The 23214-nt window shown below is 40.9% G+C and overlaps 1 protein-coding gene and 1 pseudogene across 1 annotated transcript; both read right to left on the reverse strand.

Annotated features, from left to right (window-relative positions):
* Window positions 1-21545: 21545 nt before the first annotated feature.
* LOC149225057 (aldehyde oxidase GLOX1 pseudogene) lies at window positions 21546-22397 on the reverse strand (annotated as a pseudogene).
* Window positions 22398-22494: 97 nt separating this feature from the next.
* LOC149225058 (aldehyde oxidase GLOX-like) lies at window positions 22495-23214 on the reverse strand. The gene has a single exon (XM_089388338.1). The coding sequence runs from the start codon at window positions 23212-23214 to the stop codon at window positions 22495-22497; it is 720 nt and encodes a 239-aa protein (XP_089244464.1).

Below are 23214 nucleotides of genomic sequence, written 5' to 3' on the forward strand. Positions count from 1 at the left end.
GGCTTAGTCCTGAGTTTTATTTCTCAGTTTTTTTATCTTTGTCATCATGTCTTCGGTGGATTCTAAAAGTTACACAAATTCTGGGGAGTGGCTGAAATTCTGGGCCAGATAAGTGCCTTGATTTCAAGGGATGTTGGCACAAGTCCGCTGGGAAAAGTCCTTGGATGGTGGCTTGTAGGCCCGTGAAAGTGTCAAGAGGTCCCTAGATGCTATCATGCCCATAGCATGAGAGCGTCCAAATGTTTAGAGGTCTAAAAGGTCAGTGGGACCTAGGGGCAGGATGCTTGAGTGGCTGGGATGTCCCCTGGGGGTATTGCTGTTGGTGTGGAAGGTATGGTTGATTTTTTTCCGTCGATTCCATTTCTTTAAGGTCACCAAGGAGGTTGAATCCCTTATAGTTACCTCTCTCGTCAGACGTTTACCACGGTTGGACAGTTACTTGGGTAGATTTGGGAGGAGGCCGATTACATACTTCAACTTGCAGATAGATCCATAATAGCTCCCGAGGGATTTATTGATGATGTAATGGTCTCCATTGACTCATGGGAGTATCCCACTGATTTCCTTGTCCTGCATCCCAAAACCAAATTTAATGGTTATCCTATCATCTTAGGAAGACCTTGGTTGGCCACTTTTGATGCCTCATTAGTTGCAGGGTTGGGAACATGACCATAAAGAATGGGCATCCATCAAAAAAACTTGTGATGTGCCCTCCTGCTCAACCTTCTATTGAGCATGACTTGCCCTACTGGTTAGAGGATGAGGAAGAAGGATAACTTTATGACACATCCCCCTACCCAGTCTACACACTAGACACTGTTATAGTGGTAGGGAAACCTAATGAATATGAACTTATTGAACTTATTGAACTACATTAGTATTTATTTCTTTAAAAAAAAGTATTTATATTTCTAAAAGTGGACTTGTGACAATCCCCCTGTACAGTAATCCTCACCATCCAAATAATCAACCACATTGGGTCCACGTGCTAGTTGTGGTGTGAACCAGTATTACAAGACCATGTAGCATGGTCACATGACACACACCAAGCTTTTTAACTAATCACATCAGTCCCCCAATTGAATTATTGATCCATGAATTCCATGAAAACAAGAACTAAGGGTTGAGGAAGGTACATCACATTTGACCAAGTTAGCATTGAAGTTAGAGGTTGAGGGGTGGTTTACTATGATAATTGCATGTCATATAATTATTTTGAAATAGTAATAATAATATATGCCAAGGATAATGTTTTTAACCTAATTCGAGAAAGAATGATAAGTGAGCTAAGGGTGGACAAAATAGTAATTTATTTTTAGTGCATAAACAAAATTACGAGTATGCAAAGCAAGGAGGTAACATAAATGGGTATGATACCATGGAGAAGCTTAATGCCATGGGAAAAATATATAAAGTATGGGAAAGAAAAAGGACAGACTTAGATACACCATAAGTATATAAGTTATAGTACAATTAATTTATTATTCATAAAGCCTAAGTCCCTTATGTTAAATTATATTGGAACAAAAGGGTACAAGTATCACATGTGGCATTTAGGAAGGGTGTTATATGTTAACCAATAAAATCGAGATGGATCCCTATAGTATGATCGGGTTGACCAAGAAGTTATGCGTTGAACGAGTATGGTGTTGTGTCTAGACTAGTGAGCAAGGGACCATCTAGAATTCTATTTTCACTAGCTATGGAAAATGTAAATTGTGTTAGAGAAAAAATGTTTTGAAATGAGATGTATGATGAGGTAAAACCTTAGATTCATATAATGAGTATTTTTGAATTTATTGCAAAAAGAAAGAAACAAATAGTTGAGTAAATTGAGGTACATTACACTTTGGCCATTTTTGGCCAATGGATCTCCACTGGGGATTGATTGATTGAACTGTGCATATAAAGGTGGAAGGATTTTGGTATAATGGATTGGCTAGGCAATCCATAGAATTTTTTTTGTTATAATAATGTGTTGTAATCACTAGCTTGAGGGCTCGATCTATGTAGTCCACCTAATCCTAGTTTTCTAAGCTTTTCAATAAGTTGAATACAATATTGGAAAAAAAATAAATATTTTAAACATTGGAAAATGACAATCTAGATTCTAGTGAAGAAAAATAAAGCATGAAACAATTAGACTACATCATTAATTATAATAATATTTTATTAGATATTTTTATTATTAGAGTAATCTAAGTGTTTAGTTGATCGTTAACAATAATTGTTTATTTAATATTATAATTTACCATTATAAACAATAAAAATAAATTTATCTTATAATATTATATAATTTTACAAATGCTTAAAAACTCACTGGTTAATGTGTTTATTAAATTTTGTTAATATTATATTTACTTGTGTCAAATAGACAATTTGGTTTTAATTGAAAAAATATATAATCAAATTAATTATACAATTTTTTGGATAATAAAGGTAAATAAGGTATTGTAATTAATTAATTTTATATTATATGATTTTAATCTCAAATTTTATTGTTAAAAAAATTAATTATTTTAAATTTATAAATTTGTGATTCATAATAGTAGGTTGAGTTTTAAAATTATAACATGTGTTTTTTTAAGTTTAAATTATAATATTTTTTAATCAAACTTAAAATAATGATAATTATATCTTGATAATACACATGAATATGATGGATATTTTATTAGCATTAATGAGAGTGGATTAATTTTAAAAGAATAAATATATAATTAACATTTTAAACATCCTCGTCTTTTACATTTAACATCACACTTTCTATAATAACAATCTAACATGACACTTTATATAATAATATCCTTTACTTTATATAACAATTTTGAAAAGAAACGCTTCGTAACAAATTTCAAATTTCTTTACATGAAAAAAAGAAAAAAAAAAAGGACCCAAAATTTTATTGCTTTTTCACTACATTGGTGAAAGAAATGCACAATTTTGAAAAGAGACCTTTCATCACAATTTTCAAATTTCATCCCCAAAACTTTTATTGCTTTTTCACTACATTGGTGAAAAAAATGTACAATTTTGATTAACAAATTTCAAATTTCTTCCACACAGAGAGAAAAGAAACCCAAAACTTGTTGGAATGATAATTTCAAACTGCAGATTTTTTCTCTACGATGCGATCGCAGATCGCATATCGCACTTCCTTTCTTGTCAACCTTCACCGTATCCTTTGATTGTCTGCAATTGCGATTTCGCGATGCGATCTGATCGCATATCGCAAATCGCATGATTTAAAGGTTATAAGAGCGGTGGAACATCCTTTCTCTTCTTGCGATGCGATGGTGTGATAAGCCATGCATTAAATTCCAGTAAGATATTTTGAGCCATGTAATTAATGATATTTACTAGGGTTGGTAAATGTAGGTGAAATTTTAAATTTTATTATTTTTTATTTCACGCAAGTATGGGGAAAAGCAACACGTATTGTAAAGATATTTTTGTGTTGTTCAATATAAAAAAGGAGAGCAGAGATAGATAGATAGACTTTTTTTTTTCTGCAACGCACAGCAGTGCTGAAGATATAATTTTCTGAGATAGTGGAATCAGATTCTGGAACTGAAGTTCCTGTTGTAAATCCCTGTGAGTCGAGGAAGACAATTCGGTAACAGTTTTTTTTTATTATTTTATATTATTAAGATCCTGGATAAAACCAAAGCGTTGTTCTCTGTGTTATTTCTGTTATGTTTGAAATCTCCAGATATTCCCAACATGGTATCAAAGCAAATCTAGGCACTCAGTGAGTAAAAAAAAACAACAGAGTTTTGTTTTTTCACTGTAGGAGCTGTAAGAAGCTTATTGAGCATTTTTTTTTTCAACAGAGAAAGTTTTTGTTATTTTTACAGTCTGTATATCTTCTTTATTTTTCACAAGTTAAGATGGCAGATGCTGGAACTGGTTTGACAAATCCCCAACTGCCACAGTTTAATGGAAAAAATTATAGTTATTGGTCCATAACAATGAAAGCATTGTTTTCTTCTCAAGGAATATGGGAGCTGGTTGAAACTGGCTATGCTGAACTAGCAGATGCAACAGCGTTGGCTGCTTTGATAGCAGCAGAAAGAGACCAGTTGAAGAGTGACAAGAAGAAGGATGCCAAAGCCCTCTTTTTCCTCTTCCAATCAGTACATGAAAGTGCTTTTCCACGGATTGCAGCAGCAACAAAATCTGAGGCATGGGATATTCTCAAAACTGCCTATCAAGGCATGTAGAAGGTGAAGACTGCAAAGTTGCAGATGTTGAGGAAAGACTTCGAAAATCTCAGCATGAAGGAATCTGATACAATAGATTCATTCTTCACTCAGGTTATTGGCTTGATAACCTAGATAAGATCTCATGGTGAGATTCTTGAAGATAGAAGGATTGTAGAGAAAATCTTGAGATGTTTACCCTCAAGGTTTGAATCTATTGTGGTAGCAATAGAAGAAACAAAGGATCTCTCATAGTTCATGGTAGATGAACTGAGTGCTTCTCTTTTGTCTCATGAACATAGACTGAGTAGAGGAACAGATTCCTCATTTGAGCAAGCATTCAAGACTCAGATGTCTTTTGGCCAAAGAAGAGGTCGAGGCAGAGCAAATAACAGAGGTCTTGGAAGAAGCCAAAACAGAGGCAGAAATTATCCTGCAAGCTCAAGCGGAAGGAGCTGCAATCAGAACCAAGATGAAGGTTCAAGCAAACAGCAAGCTCATGGACAAAAGTATGACAAATCTCAAGTCCAATGTCATTATTGTAAGAAATATGGGCACTATGCAAATGAATGTAGGAAAAAACAAAGTGACATGAATAATAGGCAGAATGCAAATTTTGCAAATGAAGAAGATAAGAACCCAAAGAATGTGCTGTTAACATGTAACATAGCACAAGACAAACAAGAAGATTTTTGGTTCTTAGACTCAGGTTGTAGTAATCACATGACTGGTAACATTGAAATGTTTGCCAATCTGGATGAAAATGTGAAATCTGAGGTAACAACAGGGACTGATGATACGATATCTATCAAGGGTAAGGGCAGAGTCAGTATTCGAGCAAAAAATGGAGAACAGATGATTGTGCCAGATGTATACTATGTACCTGGTCTGAAATGTAATCTTTTGAGCATTGGACAGCTCATAAACAAAGGTTACAACGTGTTCTTCAAAGATGATTTGTGTACTATCAGAGACATACCTCCAAGTAAGAAGATCATTGCACAGGTGCAGATGACCAGCAATAGAATGTTTCCTCTCAAACGCAGGGCAGATTTGAAGGAAGGAAGAACTATTGTCGCTGTAACACAAGAAGTCTTTCAGGAACAATTGAAAGATGTGAATTGGTTGTGGCATTTGAGATTTGGACATCTCAATTTCAGAGGCCTGAATCTGTTGCACAGAAAGGGAATGGTAAAGGGATTACCATTGATCGAGAAACCGGATAGTCTTTGTGAAGGCTGCATCTTGGGCAAGCAACACAAAGAAAGCTTTCCAGCAGGAAAGAGTATAAGGGAAAAAGCACCATTGGAAATTGTTCATTCTGATGTGTGTGGACCGATGCAAACACCATCATTTGCTAGAAATAAATATGTTTTAACTTTCATTGATGATTACACCAGAAATACATGGGTGTATATGCTGAAACAGAAGTGTGAAGTGTTTGAGAAATTCCGCCACTTCAAAACTCTTGTTGAGAAGCAGTGTGGGCATTATATCAAAGTGCTCAGAACATATAGAGGAGGAGAGTACATCTCCCAAGACTTTCTACATTTTTGCAGAGAGAATGGCATACAAAAGCAGTTCACTACAAGGTATACACCTCAGCAAAACGGAGTTGCTGAAAGAAAGAATAGGACCATTCTTGACATGGTCAGAAGTATGCTGAAGGCAAAACACTTGCCGCATGAGTATTGGGAAGAAGCTGTTACTTGCGCAGTTTACATCTTGAATAGATGCCCAACTAAAGCTGTCATGAACAGAATACCAGAAGAGGCATGGAGTGGTCAAAAGCAAACTGTCACTCACATGAGAGTATTCGGTTGTGTGGCATATGCACATGTACCGGATCAGCTAAGGAAGAAGCTTGATAGTAAGGGGGAGAAGTGTGTCTTTATTGGCTATTGTGATGAGTCAAAAGCATACAAACTCTATAATCCAACCACCAAGAAAGTAATAGTAAGCAGAGATGTGCAGTTCATTGAAGATGAAGCTTGGGATGGAAGCTTAGAGAAGACAGTGAATGTGAAGACAATTGTGTCTCACGAAGAAGAAGAGGAAGGGACAGAAGCAAATAATCCTTCCTTGGTGGCTCCTCCTACACCACAGCAAGTACAACAAACCACACCACAAACTTGAATTCGAACAGCCTTAAGAAGTCAAGGAAGTGCTTCTCCAAGCACACCACAGGGATCAGAAATACCCTCAAGTTCGGATGGAACTCCTAGCACACCAAGAAGACCAAGATTGTTATAGCTCCAAATCTCACTCTTATGGTTTGTGATGCTGCACTCATGGCCTAGGGCAACCCCTCCTTCCAGACCTGGTCCTAAAATTTAAAAAACAATGTTTTATCCCCTATACGCGACATTGCCCTGAGTTAAACGCGTGTACACGCGGGTCTGTGCATAACCAACCCGCGTGTATGTATTAAAACACTTAAAAAAATAAATAATTCCTTATTTTCGGGCGGAGATCGCGGGTTTTACCTGCTGATCACCTGTTAGTGCCCGTGGCCCAACTGTTCCCAACCAACTCGTAACTAAAAAACTACTTTGGAGATGGTATAAAAAGACATCAAAGGGAAGGCCTAAGGGAGAGAGAAAAGAAGAGCAAGATTATCATGCTGAGATTTTCCCCTTAGACCAGGTCTGAAGTCCTTGGTGCCTTCTGCACTTCCCCCATTTTGCATAGGAAACCCTTGTTTCCATGTGTATTGGTGATCATTCATCCTTTATATCACCATTGAGTAAGACTTGGAAGGAGCTCTTGTTGGAGGCTTGAGGCTGGAACGAATCCGGGAGGAAGCTTTGCTTGGAGCCTGCTGAAGGTGTTTCAGGTGAAATCTTTCCGTTATATGTACTTTACTTGCCTTTATATAAAGAAACACGTCTTGGTTCTCGAAACAATCTTTCTTTATGCTTATGAGATTCTTGTCTTGAATTCTTATGCAAGTAGTTACTTAAAGATTTTTATAACTAACTTTATAGCATGAAGATGGTTTTCATATAAGTATTTGTCCATGTACTGTTGTGTTCTTTGATTTGTTTGTTTTACAGGTCAAAGGAGAAGAAGGGAACTCCAAGAAGGGTTTGGACCCTAAAGGCCTTCTCGAACGTAGGACCTTAGGTACGTACCCTAAACATTAGAATTTGCTTACAGTAAAGATAATGGCTGTGTGTGTGTTTCTTTGAATAAGCAATTTTCAGTCTGGTAGAGTCTTAACCCAAAGGACCCTAGGGGTACTTTCCCCTCAACCAGAATTGGCGACTCCGCTGGGGAACAACACTCTTGTTGTTCCTAGTTTGGGTAGTCTTCAAGCCAATCAAGGCTCAGCCCCTCTGTTTGCTGGTTCTGACTGTCTAATCTGTTCTTGAACTCTAAGCTTTTCCAGTTTTTCAGTCTGTGTTTTTTATTTTTCTTGAAAATCTTCAGATACGCTGTTTTTCTGGATTACAGAAGCGTATATACGCAAGTTGTACTAAGTGAACCCACGTATACGCAGGTTTCCTCAGTTACAGTCGCGTGTACATGCACTCTGCACATCACTGCAGGCGCGTATATTATCTAATTTTCAAGATTTATAAATTTTCTTTTTGCTGAATGTCTGTCTGGTAGTTTGGGTCAGTTGGAAGCAGTCATTTTCCAGTAATAGTCCTCTGTTTAACAGGGGGCATCTTGTTTTGAACTCTTTCTAATTATAAGGAGTATCAGTCTTGTTTTCGTTGATTGCAAGCGTCATTGTTTTTTGACACACAAGATTTCTGGTTAAGAATCTTGACTGCTCTGTTTTGGCAGAGTAGGAAGATTGGATTCAATCTTTGTGTTCATTTTTTTTTGGTGACCTTTTGTTTGCTTAACGAAACCATTTTTGTGACCATTTGCTCCTTCGTTTCGGGAAAGTTGTTTGTTACCATTTTCTTGAAACTTGTCTTTTGATCTTTTGGACTTTCATTGCTGCTTTTGATTGTCATGAGCGACTTCAAACGCATTTATTTTTGTTGGGTTTTCATCATTTGAAAGGTGTCAATTCACAAAAGTGTTTGGTTGCCCATTCATCAATCATTGGTGTCAGTATTTTTGAGAGCATTCTTTGAAAAAAGACTTCTTGGCTTCATTGAAAGAAAATCTTTTGAAAGTTTTGAGTTTCGCTTTCTTAAACTTGCTTTTCATTTGATTTCCTTTTTTGCGAAGTGAAAGTGCTTTGTGTTTATCTTAGAACTTGTTTTTATTGTTTGGACGAAATGATTGGTAACACATCATCTTCTATCTAAGCATTTTAGTGGCAAGACAAATTTGATAAGGCAGCAACTTTCCTTCTTTGTTTTTAGAGTAGTCTTTAAATCTTGCATCCACATATAGTTCTTGCATTAGGATAGATTGCATCTCTTTTTAGGCATATATAGTTTTGTTAGTTTTTGTGAGTGTGGATTCTGAAAAGAAAAGGAAAATTTGTTTATATTAGAAGTACCTCTGAACCTCATAGAAATTGCTCTTCATCGAAAACAAAAAGTGCATGTGCATGTAGCTAAGTTTTATTAATTTCTTTTGCGTCCATAAAAACGCCACAAGTTTCATCTCCATTACCTTGTGACTTAAAGAACAACCTAATAAAATCAAGCACTAATTAAAATCCACTAGAACTTTTTGTTTTAGTCAGTTACACCAACAAGTTTAGGATTTTAGGGCCTTGGATTAGGCGAGTGGAGAGTTAACTCTCCAAGGCCACATAAAACGTCAAACATAAGAGTCTGAATAAAGAGAGAAAATCCAATAGCGTTAGGAAGACCAGGAAAGCTCCGGATCTGGGAGTTAAGCACGAGGGTCTGTGAAGACAGGGAAGAGAGATACCCCCTCTCCTACTTGTCCGAACTTACCTCACGACTGTTCTGCCTGGCTTCTGCGATGAGTTGGTACCCATAGTTGCCTCTCCTAGGGATCTACACAGGTGGCTGCGGAGGGGAATCCCGTGGCACCTGAGGTTGACGTTGTATCACTCTCGACAGTACTACTGGAGGGCACCCTTGCGAAGCTTGGGGGCTTGCACCGGCACAGGCTGTTGTTAGGAAGTTAGCGTAACTTCCTCTGATACCTTTGCTGATAGGACTGGGCCCTCATCATCCCAGACTATCTTCGGAAGGCCCCTTATTTCACTTTCTCGTATTTTGGTGTTCGGTCCTAATCACCCGGAGCGGAAATACTTGGAAGTTGTTTGATTGGCTATGTCTTTAGGGACTTTATAGTGTGTGCTCATGCTCCTAGTTGGCCTAGCTTTCAATTTTTTGAGTCTTTAGTTAGATCATAACAAAAAATTCAAAGTGGCTGACCGATCTCCAAGACGGTCTCGAAGACTTCGTGGTCTTTCGCCGCCAAGTTTAGAGCCTTCTCCGAGAAGGCGCAGAGGGAGTACCACCGGTGGGGTTCGTCCTACGCCGGTTGACGCATCGGAGATTGATCCTCCTAGCGGAGGCATTATTGCCCAAGCAAGGCCCAGTACTTCTTAACAAGAGAGGGATAATCCAGTCCTTTCTCGAGTTCTTTTTCAAGCGGAGAATAACGTAGAGGTAGAAGAATTCTCAGAGTCGTTAGGGCTCTAAATTCTCCCCTACCATTTAGTCATCCAGACATATTGCAATACGTTGGGACTCCGTCACATAGACCATCAAGTCCAGGTTACGCTACGCGCTTACCATTCATGACCACTACTGGAAGCATGGCTTCTACGAGTGCTACGACTATGCAAACCCCTACATCGGTGCAAGGGGGAGGAACCATTTCCATCCCCTCGACTTCCTTGTTTGGATCTTTTGCGAGCACATCTCTACTTGGGTCTACCTCCATTCCGTCCACGAGTGGAAATTCCCAAACCAATGCTTTTGGTACTGGACTCTTCTCTTTTGGCACCCAATCACAGGGTATTCCATCGGTTCCGTTTAGTGCCGCTACGTCCATGATGGGCGGATTGGCTTCATTCCAGGGTTTTCCTTTCAGAAGTGGTCATATACCACATTCCAACCCAACGGTAGGATCCATGCCTTTTTCTTCTATAGGACAAAGCAGCAATCCTTTCCAAGGTTGGAATAACCCTGGGGTTAGTAGCGTGGGAACTGGGAATCCGTTTATCGGCCAACAAGGGAATAGGCCGTACACCACGGTTAGTTTGTTTCAAAGTATTCCTCCCCTTGCTTCGGCTTGGAATCCATATCAGGGGTTATCAACTCCTTACCATTCTCTAGGAGGAAACTTTGCGGGTTATGGAGGTTATACGGCAGGAGTTGGTCAAACTCCGAATTTTGCTAGACCACAAGGCTTGCCTTTTGGTTCAGCCGGTTCTACTGGTCACTTCGAGCAGCCTGGTGCCTCCCAAATTCCAGGACAATCTTTTCAAAGCTTTGGGAGTTCTGCCCAATCTGGGTGGAATCCCCTAGGTCCTCCTAGGCTTCCGTTTCTGGCAACGTTAAACTTGCCAGATCTCACAAAGTTAACAAATGACCCAATCAGGTATAATCTGGCCTGGCCTCCGATCCCAACCAAACTCCCTTCGGACATTCCAAAATTCGAAGGGAAGAGTGGTGAGGACCCGGGCGACCACGTAACCACATTCCATCTATGGTGCTCATCCAACTCCCTCATCGAGGATTCGATTAGGTTGAGACTTTTCCAGCGCACCTTGACTGGTAATGCGGCCAAGTGGTATATAGAGTTTCCAGGGGGCAGCTTTACATCGTTCACCGACTTAGCCAATATTTTCTTAAATCACTTTCAGTTGCCTGTCCGCTATGATGCCGAAACTGAACTTCTGGCCACCTTTCGTCAGGATAAGGCTACTCACATTTCCGATCACATTCAGGAATGGAGACGGAGAAAGAGGCTCATTAAAGCCGAAATTCCTCCGAAGTACCGTCTAGAGTGGTTTTTGAAGTCTTTACAACCCGAGATCTCCAAGGATGTCTCCATGTCTGGGGTCTATTCTGAGGAGCAAGCCATTTTTAGGGCCCAGCAATTAGAATTGATCTACTCTCAGTCTGGGATCCTACAAAAGTACTTGCCAGATGCTCCTGGATCTAAGGTTGATTTAGCTAAGCCGAAGCCAGGTCCGCACGCGGATGGTATCGTTGGGTCAGTAGACACATCTACAGTGAACTTGTTGAATCAATTGCAGCAGTTGTCTTTGCAAACTGCTTCTAACAACCAAGTCACATTGTCTAATCCTCCCGCTTCCCAAACTTCTTCAATTAATGCCGTCCAATCCGATAACCCCAAAGGAAATCAAAATTCCAATGGGAAAAAGAAAGGACGTGGTAAGAAGAAGAACTCGGATGGGAAGCCCGATGCAAATAAATCCGGTAACAACGTTGGTAGTGGTGGAAATGAGTCGAGAAAGAAAGTCAAGTTTCCTTGCAAATTATGCAGTGGAGACCATCTAACTCATCTCTGCCCTAGGATTGAAGACGCTCAGCGCTTGTTAGGACAGCAAGGGACTTCTAGTTCGCAAGCTGTGTTAACTAACCCGTTTCCCCAAGGGCAACAACTTCTTGCTGGTGCGAGTTCGAACCCTGGGACCTCCTCAGGGGGCAACCAGGAAGGGGACAAGTCATCGAATGTTTTCATGATGGGTGCTCACACTAATGTGGCCACACGGTCACGCGATTATGGTGAAGGTGAAAATTCTAAGGGTAAATCAGTTCCCGAAACTAACAACCCACTTCATATTGAGCGACCTTCTGTTGAGACTATACCTCGGGTGCCGAAAGGTTCCGCAAAACGCGTGACTATCAACCCTAATATTAGGGCAGCCTAGAATTACTCCATTGTTGAGGATCTGGCCCAGAGTCCATGTGCTATGTCCACGTTAGAGGTTCTCCAGTCATGTCCTGCTCAACGAAGTGCCTTGCTATCGGCAATGGGGGCAGTGGATCCAAGTAACTCCTTAGCTCTCACTTTTGATATGAGTAATGTCAAAAAGAGACTTCCTCATCACATGGCTTTCCAGATAAAGTCTACCTACCAGAAAACAAATATTTTTCGGACGGTTGTAGATGAGGGAGCTTCCACGTGTGTCATGTCTATGTCATGCTGGAAGGCCATTGGATCACCGTCGGTTGTTCCTTCACCCACCCTATTGACAGCATTTGATGGTCATTCTCATAGGCCATACGGGATTATCCCAGCTTTTCCTGTATGTGTTGGAGGAAAGGTCGTTAATATTGAAGTAGAGGTCATATACGCTAACCTGGACTATAATCTCCTATTAGGAAGGAACTGGGTATACGAGATGGATGCCGTGGTTTCGACTCTGTTTCGTGTCATTTGCTTTCCTCATGAGGGGAAAATCGTTAAGGTTGACCAATTGGACTATTGTCCAGTTGATCCTCAAGCAAACTCTGACTCTACTATTCCTTTAGTGGGTAACTCCCGTCCGCCTACCGAGAGTCTAGGAGTTGGGATGTACTCTTCATTGATGGGTACATTTAATCTTCCCCCTCCTACAGCTGGTATAGATACAATTTCATCCTCCAGGGATCCTTTACGGAGAGAGTTTGTCCAAACTCCTTATTCTTCGAATCCTGGAACCTTAGCTTCATCTGCGACCACATCAGGTGACGACAAGGTGGGTGGAATAGAATCTCTTATATCTACAGTAGAACCTAGATGTGAATCTATCGATAACTCTGTAGATAACCATTCTACTATTTCCTCTGGGAAAGAAATAGATGATGATGTGGCTCATTTTCAGACCCTTGATTCCTCCTCTGCATTGGATTGCTTGGATATTTTTTTTCCATTGGATGAAGCGGTATTCGAAGCAATGACAGCCGTAGATCGACCTTTGGAAGATTTACATCGTCGGTTACACTTTCATTCCCCTGTGCATGAAGTAGAATCTCGGTCCTCCAGTTCGACTAGTGATGTTTGTACGGTTCCTTTGGCTCCAACACATTTATTTGCCGAAGAGAGTATATTGATTGGTTCGATCGTCGTACCTATAAACATCCCTAGGAGTAAGTTGGCGGAGCCCCGAAATGGGCTCTACCTAAAGAAGTACTTTGCTTAGTTCAGGCTGGGCAATGACTTCTTTGTACTTTATGTATATATTTATACATATATTGTCGAGCGTTTTCTGATATCAGTGCTTTTTGGTTTGCTGTGGTAGGTGCTGATGGATGATTTGGTCTATTTTGGGTTCGTCGATGGTGCTAGTCGACACACTCGGAATCTTGCTTCCGCAGCTTGGGTACTTTATTATCCAACTGGTCAATTGATGGTATCGAGAGGCGTGTGTATCGGTCCTGCTTCAAACAATATGGCCGAGTATACAGCTGTTATCAATTTATTATCCGAGGCAATCTTTTATGGAATTGACTCGTTGGTAGTATATCTTGATTCTCAATTGATAGTGTCTCAATTAAATAACATTTATCGGGTTAGGGATCCTTTATTGTATCGCCAATTTTTAAGGGTGAGGTTGTTGCAAAGATCATTCATTTACATTAATTATTTGCACATTCCAAGATCCCAAAATTGGTTAGCTGATTCTATCGCTAATCAAGCATTAGATTGGCATATCAATCATTCATCATCATAAAATCATACATCAAAAAGTCAAACTGTATATATATATATATATATATATATATATATATATATATATATATATATATATATATATCATAAAACGCCTCGAGTGTACATATGTGTGTCCAAAAATATACAAAATTGGGACTCAAATGCCCATAATCATGTCAGGCATATCTAACGCCTCGGCTCAGGATGAGCATCTAAGTATGTCACTATAGCGTTGGCCACGCGCCGAAAGACGCGAACCCAGTCACGTGGCATGCCAACCACATGACGCTGCATATCCGGAGGAAGGTCCTCTATCTCGGCCATCGGTACTCGGCCGCCCAGTCTCGCCAAGTGTCGTTGGACGTTGTTCAGGGTCCGTTCCGTATCCGCAGCCGCCTCTTCGGCTCCTTGGCCACGCCATCCATGTCGCGGGAATCCATCTGGTTATACTGGCCCAATGTCTGGAACATGATCATCATATTAGTCATTTGAATCTCATCAAAAAATATTTTTCAAATTCATCATTATATTTGAAAAATCCAAAATATCATAAAATAATAATAAAAAAAAATTCTTACCAATCTCGCCCCATGCTGCATCCGGTGGTAACACTAGATCAGGATCTCCTCGGAAATCCAGCCCAGCATAGGGGTAATCATCCACGGCGATGATCTGCTGCTCCCACCAGGCAAAGAAGTCATCGTCAAATGCATTCCTTGGGACTTCCCCACCCCCCAGACGTCTCATCAAGTCAGCCCACCGGCCCATGCGTGGATCACGTGGACTACTGATGGCAACAGCTACCTTGGGGCGGAGTGTGGGAACCTTCTCAAAGAAGAAAGTGCACAAGATGGTTCCGAACCCAAAGTTCTTGGTCTGTCCCCTTGTGATAGAAGTGAGTTGTTCCTTCATATTGGCAAGAAGAGGAGTACACCAGTCAAACACAGTAGTGAGACAGTCCACTGCCACACTCATGGTTACCCGTGATGCCTGATGTAGTGAGGATGATCCGTTCACTCGAGCTATGGTGAACAAGATTATCCTGAGTGACAAACTCGCCACATGTGGGATAGAGATCTGGCTCCCGACCTTCCGATGACCCAGGCAGAAAATCTGTACATAGTCATCTACACTGAGGCTATTCTGTGTCCTACCCCGGGAATGTACTACCTCTCCCCTTCGGGAAAGGCCCGTGATAAAATATATGTCTTCCACTTCTATCCTGAGTGGCATCTGATCAATCACGAATGATTCCTCATCGACATCCCAATAATCAATGAGCTTCTCGAGCAGACGCGTGTTTGCTTTCATATTTGGCAACTTGAAGAATTTAAGTAATCCACATCCCCGTAGGGCATCTAATGCCTCATCATTGTTCATAACTTCATTATCCACGGCTGAGTGCTCTCTTTCACGCCATGTGATAGTCATCCTGGAAGAAAAAATCATTTTCATCCGTTAGTTTTGTTTATAAAATTAGTTCGCTGCGCACACGCGAGTTTCTATATACACAGTTGCGTGTAGGGCCGTCGTATACACGAGTTCAATATTGCCAACCCGCGTGTACGCCGCGAAAGAATTTTTTACAAAAATTCAACGGTAAAACATTAACTGAAATTCCTAAAAACTATCACAATTAATTGCAAGACAAGTTTGAGGCTTACCTGGAAGTTTTCGGCAAGTTTGAACGGTTGAATTGATCACAGGGAAGTTTGCTCCTCTTGCTCCACAATTTTTGCTCTCCAAGTCAAATGGTGAAAATGGTGAGTCAAAAATGCCTTTTATAAGTTTTGAAAATGCAAAATTTTTTCAAAATTTTATTTTGTTTGGCCTCATGTCACTTTTAACTTGGGAGCTTGGAATGCCGAGTTTGGTTTGTTTTCAGGACATTTTTGACATTTTTCGACAGTTCGAGACGGTTCCATGACCGCTGACCCGTCATGGCAGGTATCGTGTTTTCACTGGCATATAGGTTAGGGACACAATTTTTCCGTTGCATTATGCATACTAGCCTCCATATGACCGATACATCTGCCGTAGGGTCCACCCCATCGTGTTATGGTTCGTAAGCCATTTTCACTCGCCGATTCTTTAAATCATGACATGATGGTAGAGCCATCCCTTTACATGGGCATCGTAGTTAGCACCTCACTGACATTTGTTGCCCATGCTGCTTCATTTTGAGTAGGCTCGGGAGTCCTCTGTAGTCCCGCCATGACTTATGCGTTGAAGACTCATTCCTCTTTGCTTCTTCACTTCGTTCTGGCCTTATACCCTAGAGGCTCCTATGTGTGTTGAGTTGTACTTCTGCATTGCATGATTGACCATTTGCACCTTTTGGCCTAGAGCCGGCTTCACTTGGACTCGTGTTTAAGCCAACTTTTGACCATGACATCTGCAAAATCAACCTTGCATACCTTTGACTTCTGCAGCTTAACATACCCTGATCCGTGGAAGGAACATACCTCTGAGTGTCACTGACCAGTTTTCACCTCCCTGCATTGAGCATAGGAACATTCCTTTCCCAGGAACTAGATCATCTGTTTCACCGACACTCGTTCTTTCCACTGTACCATAGCATTCTTTTATTCTTTTTCCGGCTTAACAGAAAAAGACAAAAAAATTAAATATTCCAAAAAAGAGCGGGAACAGGGACATTATTTCCATTTATTGTTGGCAGCTAGAGTCAGTCGTGTCGCCCTTGAACAAAGCACTCAAAACAAAGTCTCCTCCGCATGGGTGGGATTTCGTTTGACTTAGGTACGCCATAACCTTGTTATTGAGTCAGTTCTCCCCCGATTGGTTATCTCTTCCAATCATATGGAGGGTTCGTTCGTGCCTCCTGCATGGCGAAATTATATAGAGTCATCATATGCTGCCATATAGTCACATTGAGTCGTGCTTTTGTTCAAGGGAAGTTAGCCTGAGTCGGCCCTTCTGCGGTGTCTCTTGACTCATTTTTCAGTCGGCCATCCCTGGTTGTCAGTATCATGTCTATCATCACATCAGCTATATTGGCCCTTTACTCGTGCTGGTTTGAGAAGGTCCCCATTGACTTCTTGCTGGTGGGTCTTGTCCTTATCGACGATGACACCTTGCTCTGAGGACAGGCCTAGAGCCGCATCCTGGCCCTATTTTCATTATTGATAGGTCACCTTGTGCTTAGCATCGATCAGTATCATGGGTCTTTGACTGAGTGGTTTCCCTTGTGTTCGACATCAGCATACATTATCACACATTGGGATTCGTGCAGTACCTTGGTTTCCATTTGACCCTATTGGTGGATACCTCGCCTCTGTGTCAGCTTTCATTATTGGTTGGTTCAGAGGGTTTCTGCCGTGCGCTAGCCACATCTTGTGTATGCCGGAAACGTACTTCGGTTGGGTTACTACATCTTTTTCGTCCGATTCCTTCCACATTATTGGCCTACGGGTTACACTCGTGCTAGATTGATGGAGGATGCCTTAATGCCTTCCTTCTAGCGGATCTTTCCCTATCGACTCCGACTCATTGCTCTGGGGCAAAGATCTAGAGTCCATTTGGCAGTACCTTGGGGTTTGCAGTCATTAGTGACAGATTCCTCACTATCGACAGTGGGAAACCATCATTGTCTCCTGATCGATAGATTCTTACAGGTGTTCGACTTCAGCTCATCTATTCACACTTGTTAGATTGTACTGGGTACCTTGACGCTCATTATCATTATCGGTGAGTAGTCTCGTGTTTGTTAACGGTATACATCAATGACCAGTAATCAAACGATTTCTCACATGGTCGACTTCAGATCATTTATTCCCATGGTGTAGAAATGTACCACGGCGGTCGGTGAAGACCTCAGGTTGTATCAGCATTCATTGGTTCACTTGACAGTTGCTCCTGTTGCTGCTAGTTGACACCACTCCACCTTATATGTTGCAGTCAGTCATGGCGACATTCTATATGCTGGCACCTAAGTTTGCAGTGTAGTACCATCCTATTCCATCATGTTCAGTTGGTACCTTTTGGGATCAGTCTTTGATATCAGTGATCCGTTGCATCTTTCAGCATCATTGACAGTCTTATATGTGATATTCAGACATGTACTTGCTCCTTATGATCAGATGATCCATTATGTATCTTCCAGTCATTTATACTTGTATATTTAGTGGATCCACTTGTACTTGATATGCGGACATGCTTTACTTTTTCTGAGCATGGGTATGCCCGCCTCAGACAGTGTTTCTTTCTGATCTCCTTTTGGTGGCTTGGCAGGCTGAATTCTGGTGAAGTCCTCCTCGGTTTCTCGACAAGACTTCCTTTCCATGTTCTTACATAATATATTTCGGCCATCATGTTCCCCTTCTGACCTCATACATTAGGGGGCATCTGTTATAGCTCCAAATCTCACTCTTATGGTTTGTGATGCTGCACTCATGGCCTAGGGCAACCCCTCCTTCCAGACCTGGTCCTAAAATTTAAAAAACAGTGTTTTATCCCCTATACGCGACATTGCCCTGAGTTAAACGCGTGTACACGCGGGTCTGTGCATAACCAACCCGCGTGTATGTATTAAAACACTTAAAAAAATAAATAATTCCTTATTTTCGAGCGGAGATCGCGGGTTTTACCTGCTGATCACCTGTTAGTGCCCGTGGCCCAACTGTTCCCAACCAACTCGTAACTAAAAAACTACTTTGGAGATGGTATAAAAAGACATCAAAGGGAAGGCCTAAGGGAGAGAGAAAAGAAGAGCAAGATTATTATGCTGAGATTTTCCCCTTAGACCAGGTTTGAAGTCCTTGGTGCCTTCTGCACTTCCCCCATTTTGCATAGGAAACCCTTGTTTCCATGTGTATTGGTGATCATTCATCCTTTATATCACCATTGAGTAAGACTTGGAAGGAGCTCTTGTTGGAGGCTTGAGGCTGGAACGAATCCGGGAGGAAGCTTTGCTTGGAGCCTGCTGAAGGTGTTTCAGGTGAAATCTTTCCGTTATATGTACTTTACTTTCCTTTATATAAAGAAACACGTCTTGGTTCCCGAAACAATCTTTCTTTATGCTTATGAGATTCTTGTCTTGAATTCTTATGCAAGTAGTTACTTAAAGATTTTTATAACTAACTTTATAGCATGAAGATGGTTTTCATATAAGTATTTGTCCATGTACTGTTGTGTTCTTTGATTTGTTTGTTTTACAGGTCAAAGGAGAAGAAGGGAACTCCAAGAAGGGTTTGGACCCTAAAGGCCTTCTCGAACGTAGGACCTTAGGTACGTACCCTAAACATTAGAATTTGCTTACAGTAAAGATAATGGCTGTGTGTGTGTTTCTTTGAATAAGCAATTTTCAGTCTGGTAGAGTCTTAACCCAAAGGACCCTAGGGGTACTTTCCCCTCAACCAAAGATTCAGAGATCTGAATGAGATTTATGAACAAGGAGAGGTAAGTAACAATACCGGTCTGAATTCATTATTCGCTTTGTATTGTCATGTTGATGACCCAGCTCATTTTGAAGATGTTGTAAATGAAGATAAATGGATTGAAGCAATGAATGAAGAAATTGGTGCAATTGAGAAGAGTAAAACATGGGAGTTAGTGGACCTCCCTAAAGGCAAAGATGCCATTGGAGTTAAGTGGGTCTATAAGACCAAAAGCAATGCTGAAGGCAAGATTGACAGGCACAAAGCAAGACTTGTTGTGAAAGGCTACAAGCAGCAATAAGGCAAAGACTATGATGAAACCTTTGCGCCAGTAGCAAGGATGGAAACAGTCAGAACAGTGTTGTCTATTGCAGCACAACACAGGTGGAAGATTTATCAGATGGATGTTAAATCTGCATTCCTGAATGGAGTGTTAAAAGAAGAGGTTTATGTTGAACAACCTCCAGGCTATGAAGTTGAAGGCCAAGAGCATAAAGTCTGCAAACTGAAAAAGGCTCTTTATGGGTTGAAGCAAGCTCCAAGAGCATGGTACAGCAGAATAGATGCTTATCTGATTGAAAATGGGTTTGACAAGTGTGATGGTGAACCCACACTCTACATAAAGCAGAATGACGGTAAGATTTATCGTTGTTCTATATGTAGATGATTTGATTTTTACAAGCAATGATGCTTCTCTCATTGCTGATTTTAAAGCAGTCATGAAAAGTGAATTTGAAATGACTGACTTGGGCTTCTTAAGATATTTTCTTGGAATTGAAGTAGACCAAAGTGAAAATGGCGTTTTCATTTCTCAAGATAAATATGTAGAAGCAGTGTTAAAGAGATTTAACATGCAAAACAGCAAAGCAGCTGTGACTCCAACTGTAATGGGGTTGAAATTGACCAAAGAAGACAACAGTAAGGATTTTGATCCAAAACTATACAAGAGCATAGTTGGCAGCCTTATGTACTTGACTGCAACTAGGCCGGACATTATGCACACTGTGAGTTTAATTTCCAGATTTATGGAAAGACCAAAAGAGACTCATTGGCAAGCAGCCAAGAGGATTCTAAGGTATGTGAATGGAACGAAGGGGTTTGGTATTTTATACTCATCTTCTGAAAGTTTCATGTTGACAGGATACACTGACAGTGATTGGGCTGGAAGTGTTGATGATAGGAAAAGCACATCGGGATATGTGTTTCATATGGGATCGGGAGCCATCTCATGGGCTTCCAAGAAGCAACCAGTTGTGGCTTTGTCAACAGCAGAGGCAGAGTATGTGGCAGCAACAGTAGCAGCATGCCAAGCAGTGTGGCTGAGAAGAGTTCTCAGAGATTTGTGTCATGAACAAGAAAAGGGCACAACCATTTACTGTGACAATAGCTCAGCAACAGCATTGTCTAAAAATTCTGTTTTTCATAAAAGGACAAAGCACATAGACACCAAATTTCACTTCATACGTAAATTGGTTAACAATGGTGAGATTGTTTTGCAGCACTGCAGAACAGAGGATCAGCTAGCTGAAATCTTGACAAAACCATTAGCAAAGAAAAGCTTTGATCATTTCAGGAAATGCCTCGGTATGCAGAAAAAACCCAGCAGTTAAAATTAAAGGGGAGTGTTGGAATGATAATTTCAAACTGCAGATTTTTTCTCTGCGATGCGATCGCAGATCGCATATCGCACTTCCTTTCTTGTCAACCTTCACCGTATCCTTTGATTGTCTGCGATTGCGATTTCGCGATGCGATCTGATCGCATATCGCAAATCGCATGATTTAAAGGTTATAAGAGTGGTGGAACATCCTTTCTCTTCTTGCGATGTGATGGTGTGATAAGCCATGCATTAAATTCCAGTAAGATATTTTGAGCCATGTAATTAATGATATTTACTAGGGTTGGTAAATGTAGGTGAAATTTTAAACTTTATTATTTTTTATTTCACGCAAGTATGGGGAAAAGCAACACGTATTGTAAAGATATTTTTGTGTTGTTCAATATAAAAAAGGAGAGCAGAGATAGATAGATAGACTTTTTTTTTTTTTCTGCAACGCACAGCAGTGCTGAAGATATAATTTTCTGAGATAGTGGAATCAGATTCTAGAACTGAAGTTCCTGTTATAAATCCCTCTGAGTTGAGGAAGACAATTCTGTAACAGTTTTTTTTATTATTTTATATTATTAAGATCCTGGATAAAACCAAAGCGTTGTTCTCTGTGTTATTTCTGTTATGTTTGAAATCTCCAGATATTCCCAACAAAACTTTTATTGCTCTGAAATGTACGAGAGCTTACCATTGCAGCACTCACTCAGTACAGTAGAGAAGGGTAGACTACAGTACATATGAGGAGATTATTGAGAATCTCAAAGTAGAAGGATGAGTCTAATTAGAAGACAAATGAATCCAAGTGGCAGCGCTGGGTATTCCACTGTTGAGCACGAATAGCATGTAGTACCCAGGCAGTGCTGCAACAGGCGTGGGAGGTGCCATTACTAGGGCACTATAAATATTCTGCCCTGCTCCTCCTACTAATTCTAATTGTGGGGTGGCAGATGCAAGCAGAAGCAATCTCTGATGCATGGAAAAAGAGTGAGTAGTGAAGGTCGGAGGATAAATGTTGAACTGAATGGAAATGTTATGATGATTATTTGCAGCGAATTGAACCTTGAAGCTACCGCCATAAGTGACCGAAGCAGGCAGCACAGAAATGATGGTGGGCCTCAGGGAGGATTTGTCTAAGTAATAAGGACTGTATGCTTGCAGACGAAGCTCTGTGGGAAACATAACGGTGAAATTATAATTTTTGTTGGGGTTGGAACCTCCCACAAAAATCCTACCATCAGGCAATACAATTACAGTGGAATGATACATTCTTGGAACAGTGGAACTTGCGAGTACTGAGAAGCGCTGCCCTGGTAATGCATTAGGTCTGTATAAATAAGGAGCAAGAGTTGGATTGGTTGCTTTCCCATAACCTGCACATCCCTTCTCCGCTCCATTGATAATCAGAATTTCACAGGTGGGAAGAAGCAGCATATCTCCCAGAACTCTGGGAGCAGGCATGCTCTCCATTGCCCAATCGGCATTGGGATCTGTGATAACCATTCTTCCACAGCTCTGGAGCGGGTCAATGAATATCCTTGCAAGTGACAAATTGTAACTGTCAACAGGAGCACCACCGCAGATCATAATTTCTGTCCTCCGAAATGCATCAGATGCGGACAGTGGCAACATCATAGATGAGGCGGTGGTGGGGTAATTTCTTGGGCCATCTGGGATTCTTGGAAAATGCCTGACCACAACATTTCTTTGGTAATCAAGCAAGATGGAATCACGGTTGGAGAAGATGAAGAGATTTCCATGATGAGAGATGAAGAAAAGGATAGAGATTGTACAGGCTCTGCAGGTTTTGGGACACATAGGTGTCTTCTAGAAACGCCAGATTGTAAACTACCTCACCAGGCTTCCTTGGTGGCAGGAATTCGTAGGTAAAGGTGTAGTTTCCCCCCACAACAATACTTCTACCGTCAGGAAAGATCTGGTTTGAAGCATACCATCGATCGTTCAGAAGCCCAGATCCAGGTTCACCAGCTGGATCAACCCAATCACATGTAGAAGTTTCACAAGGTACAAATTTACGAACGCTCATGTTTCCATCGCCCCATCCACTAGTGCTAACCAAAGTACCGTCCGCAACAAAGGTTCCCGATGAACACCAAGTATCAGTCCTCAGTGTCAACGGTCTCACCTTGTTTGTAGCAATGCTGTATTCTATGGAGTGCGCTGAGCAATCATGATAACCGGCTGATTTACCTATGCAAATTCCATTTGCGAGGCTTATATTAGAATCACCAAAATCTGTGTAATCGTACATCACCACTGTACCCATAATGGTGGTGGCCATATGCATCACCGACACACCTCCATTTTCAATCACGACTTCCCATCTCCCAGGGCCAGTGCTTACCGTATCACGGCCATCCGCCCTGCAAATATTGATTACCAGAATATACACCACAAATTGAATCCAAATGCAACACTTGGACTCCAT

The sequence above is a fragment of the Pinus tabuliformis genome, chromosome Q (assembly GCF_031772625.1).
Source record: "Pinus tabuliformis cultivar Carrire ecotype Pingquan chromosome Q, CPIR1, whole genome shotgun sequence".
Lineage (NCBI taxonomy): Eukaryota > Viridiplantae > Streptophyta > Pinopsida > Pinales > Pinaceae > Pinus > Pinus tabuliformis.

Coding starts and splice junctions, on each gene's coding strand:
- LOC149225058 (XM_089388338.1), bottom strand. CDS start 23,214: ATGGAGTCCAAGTGTTGCATTTGGATTCAATTTGTGGTGTATATTCTG.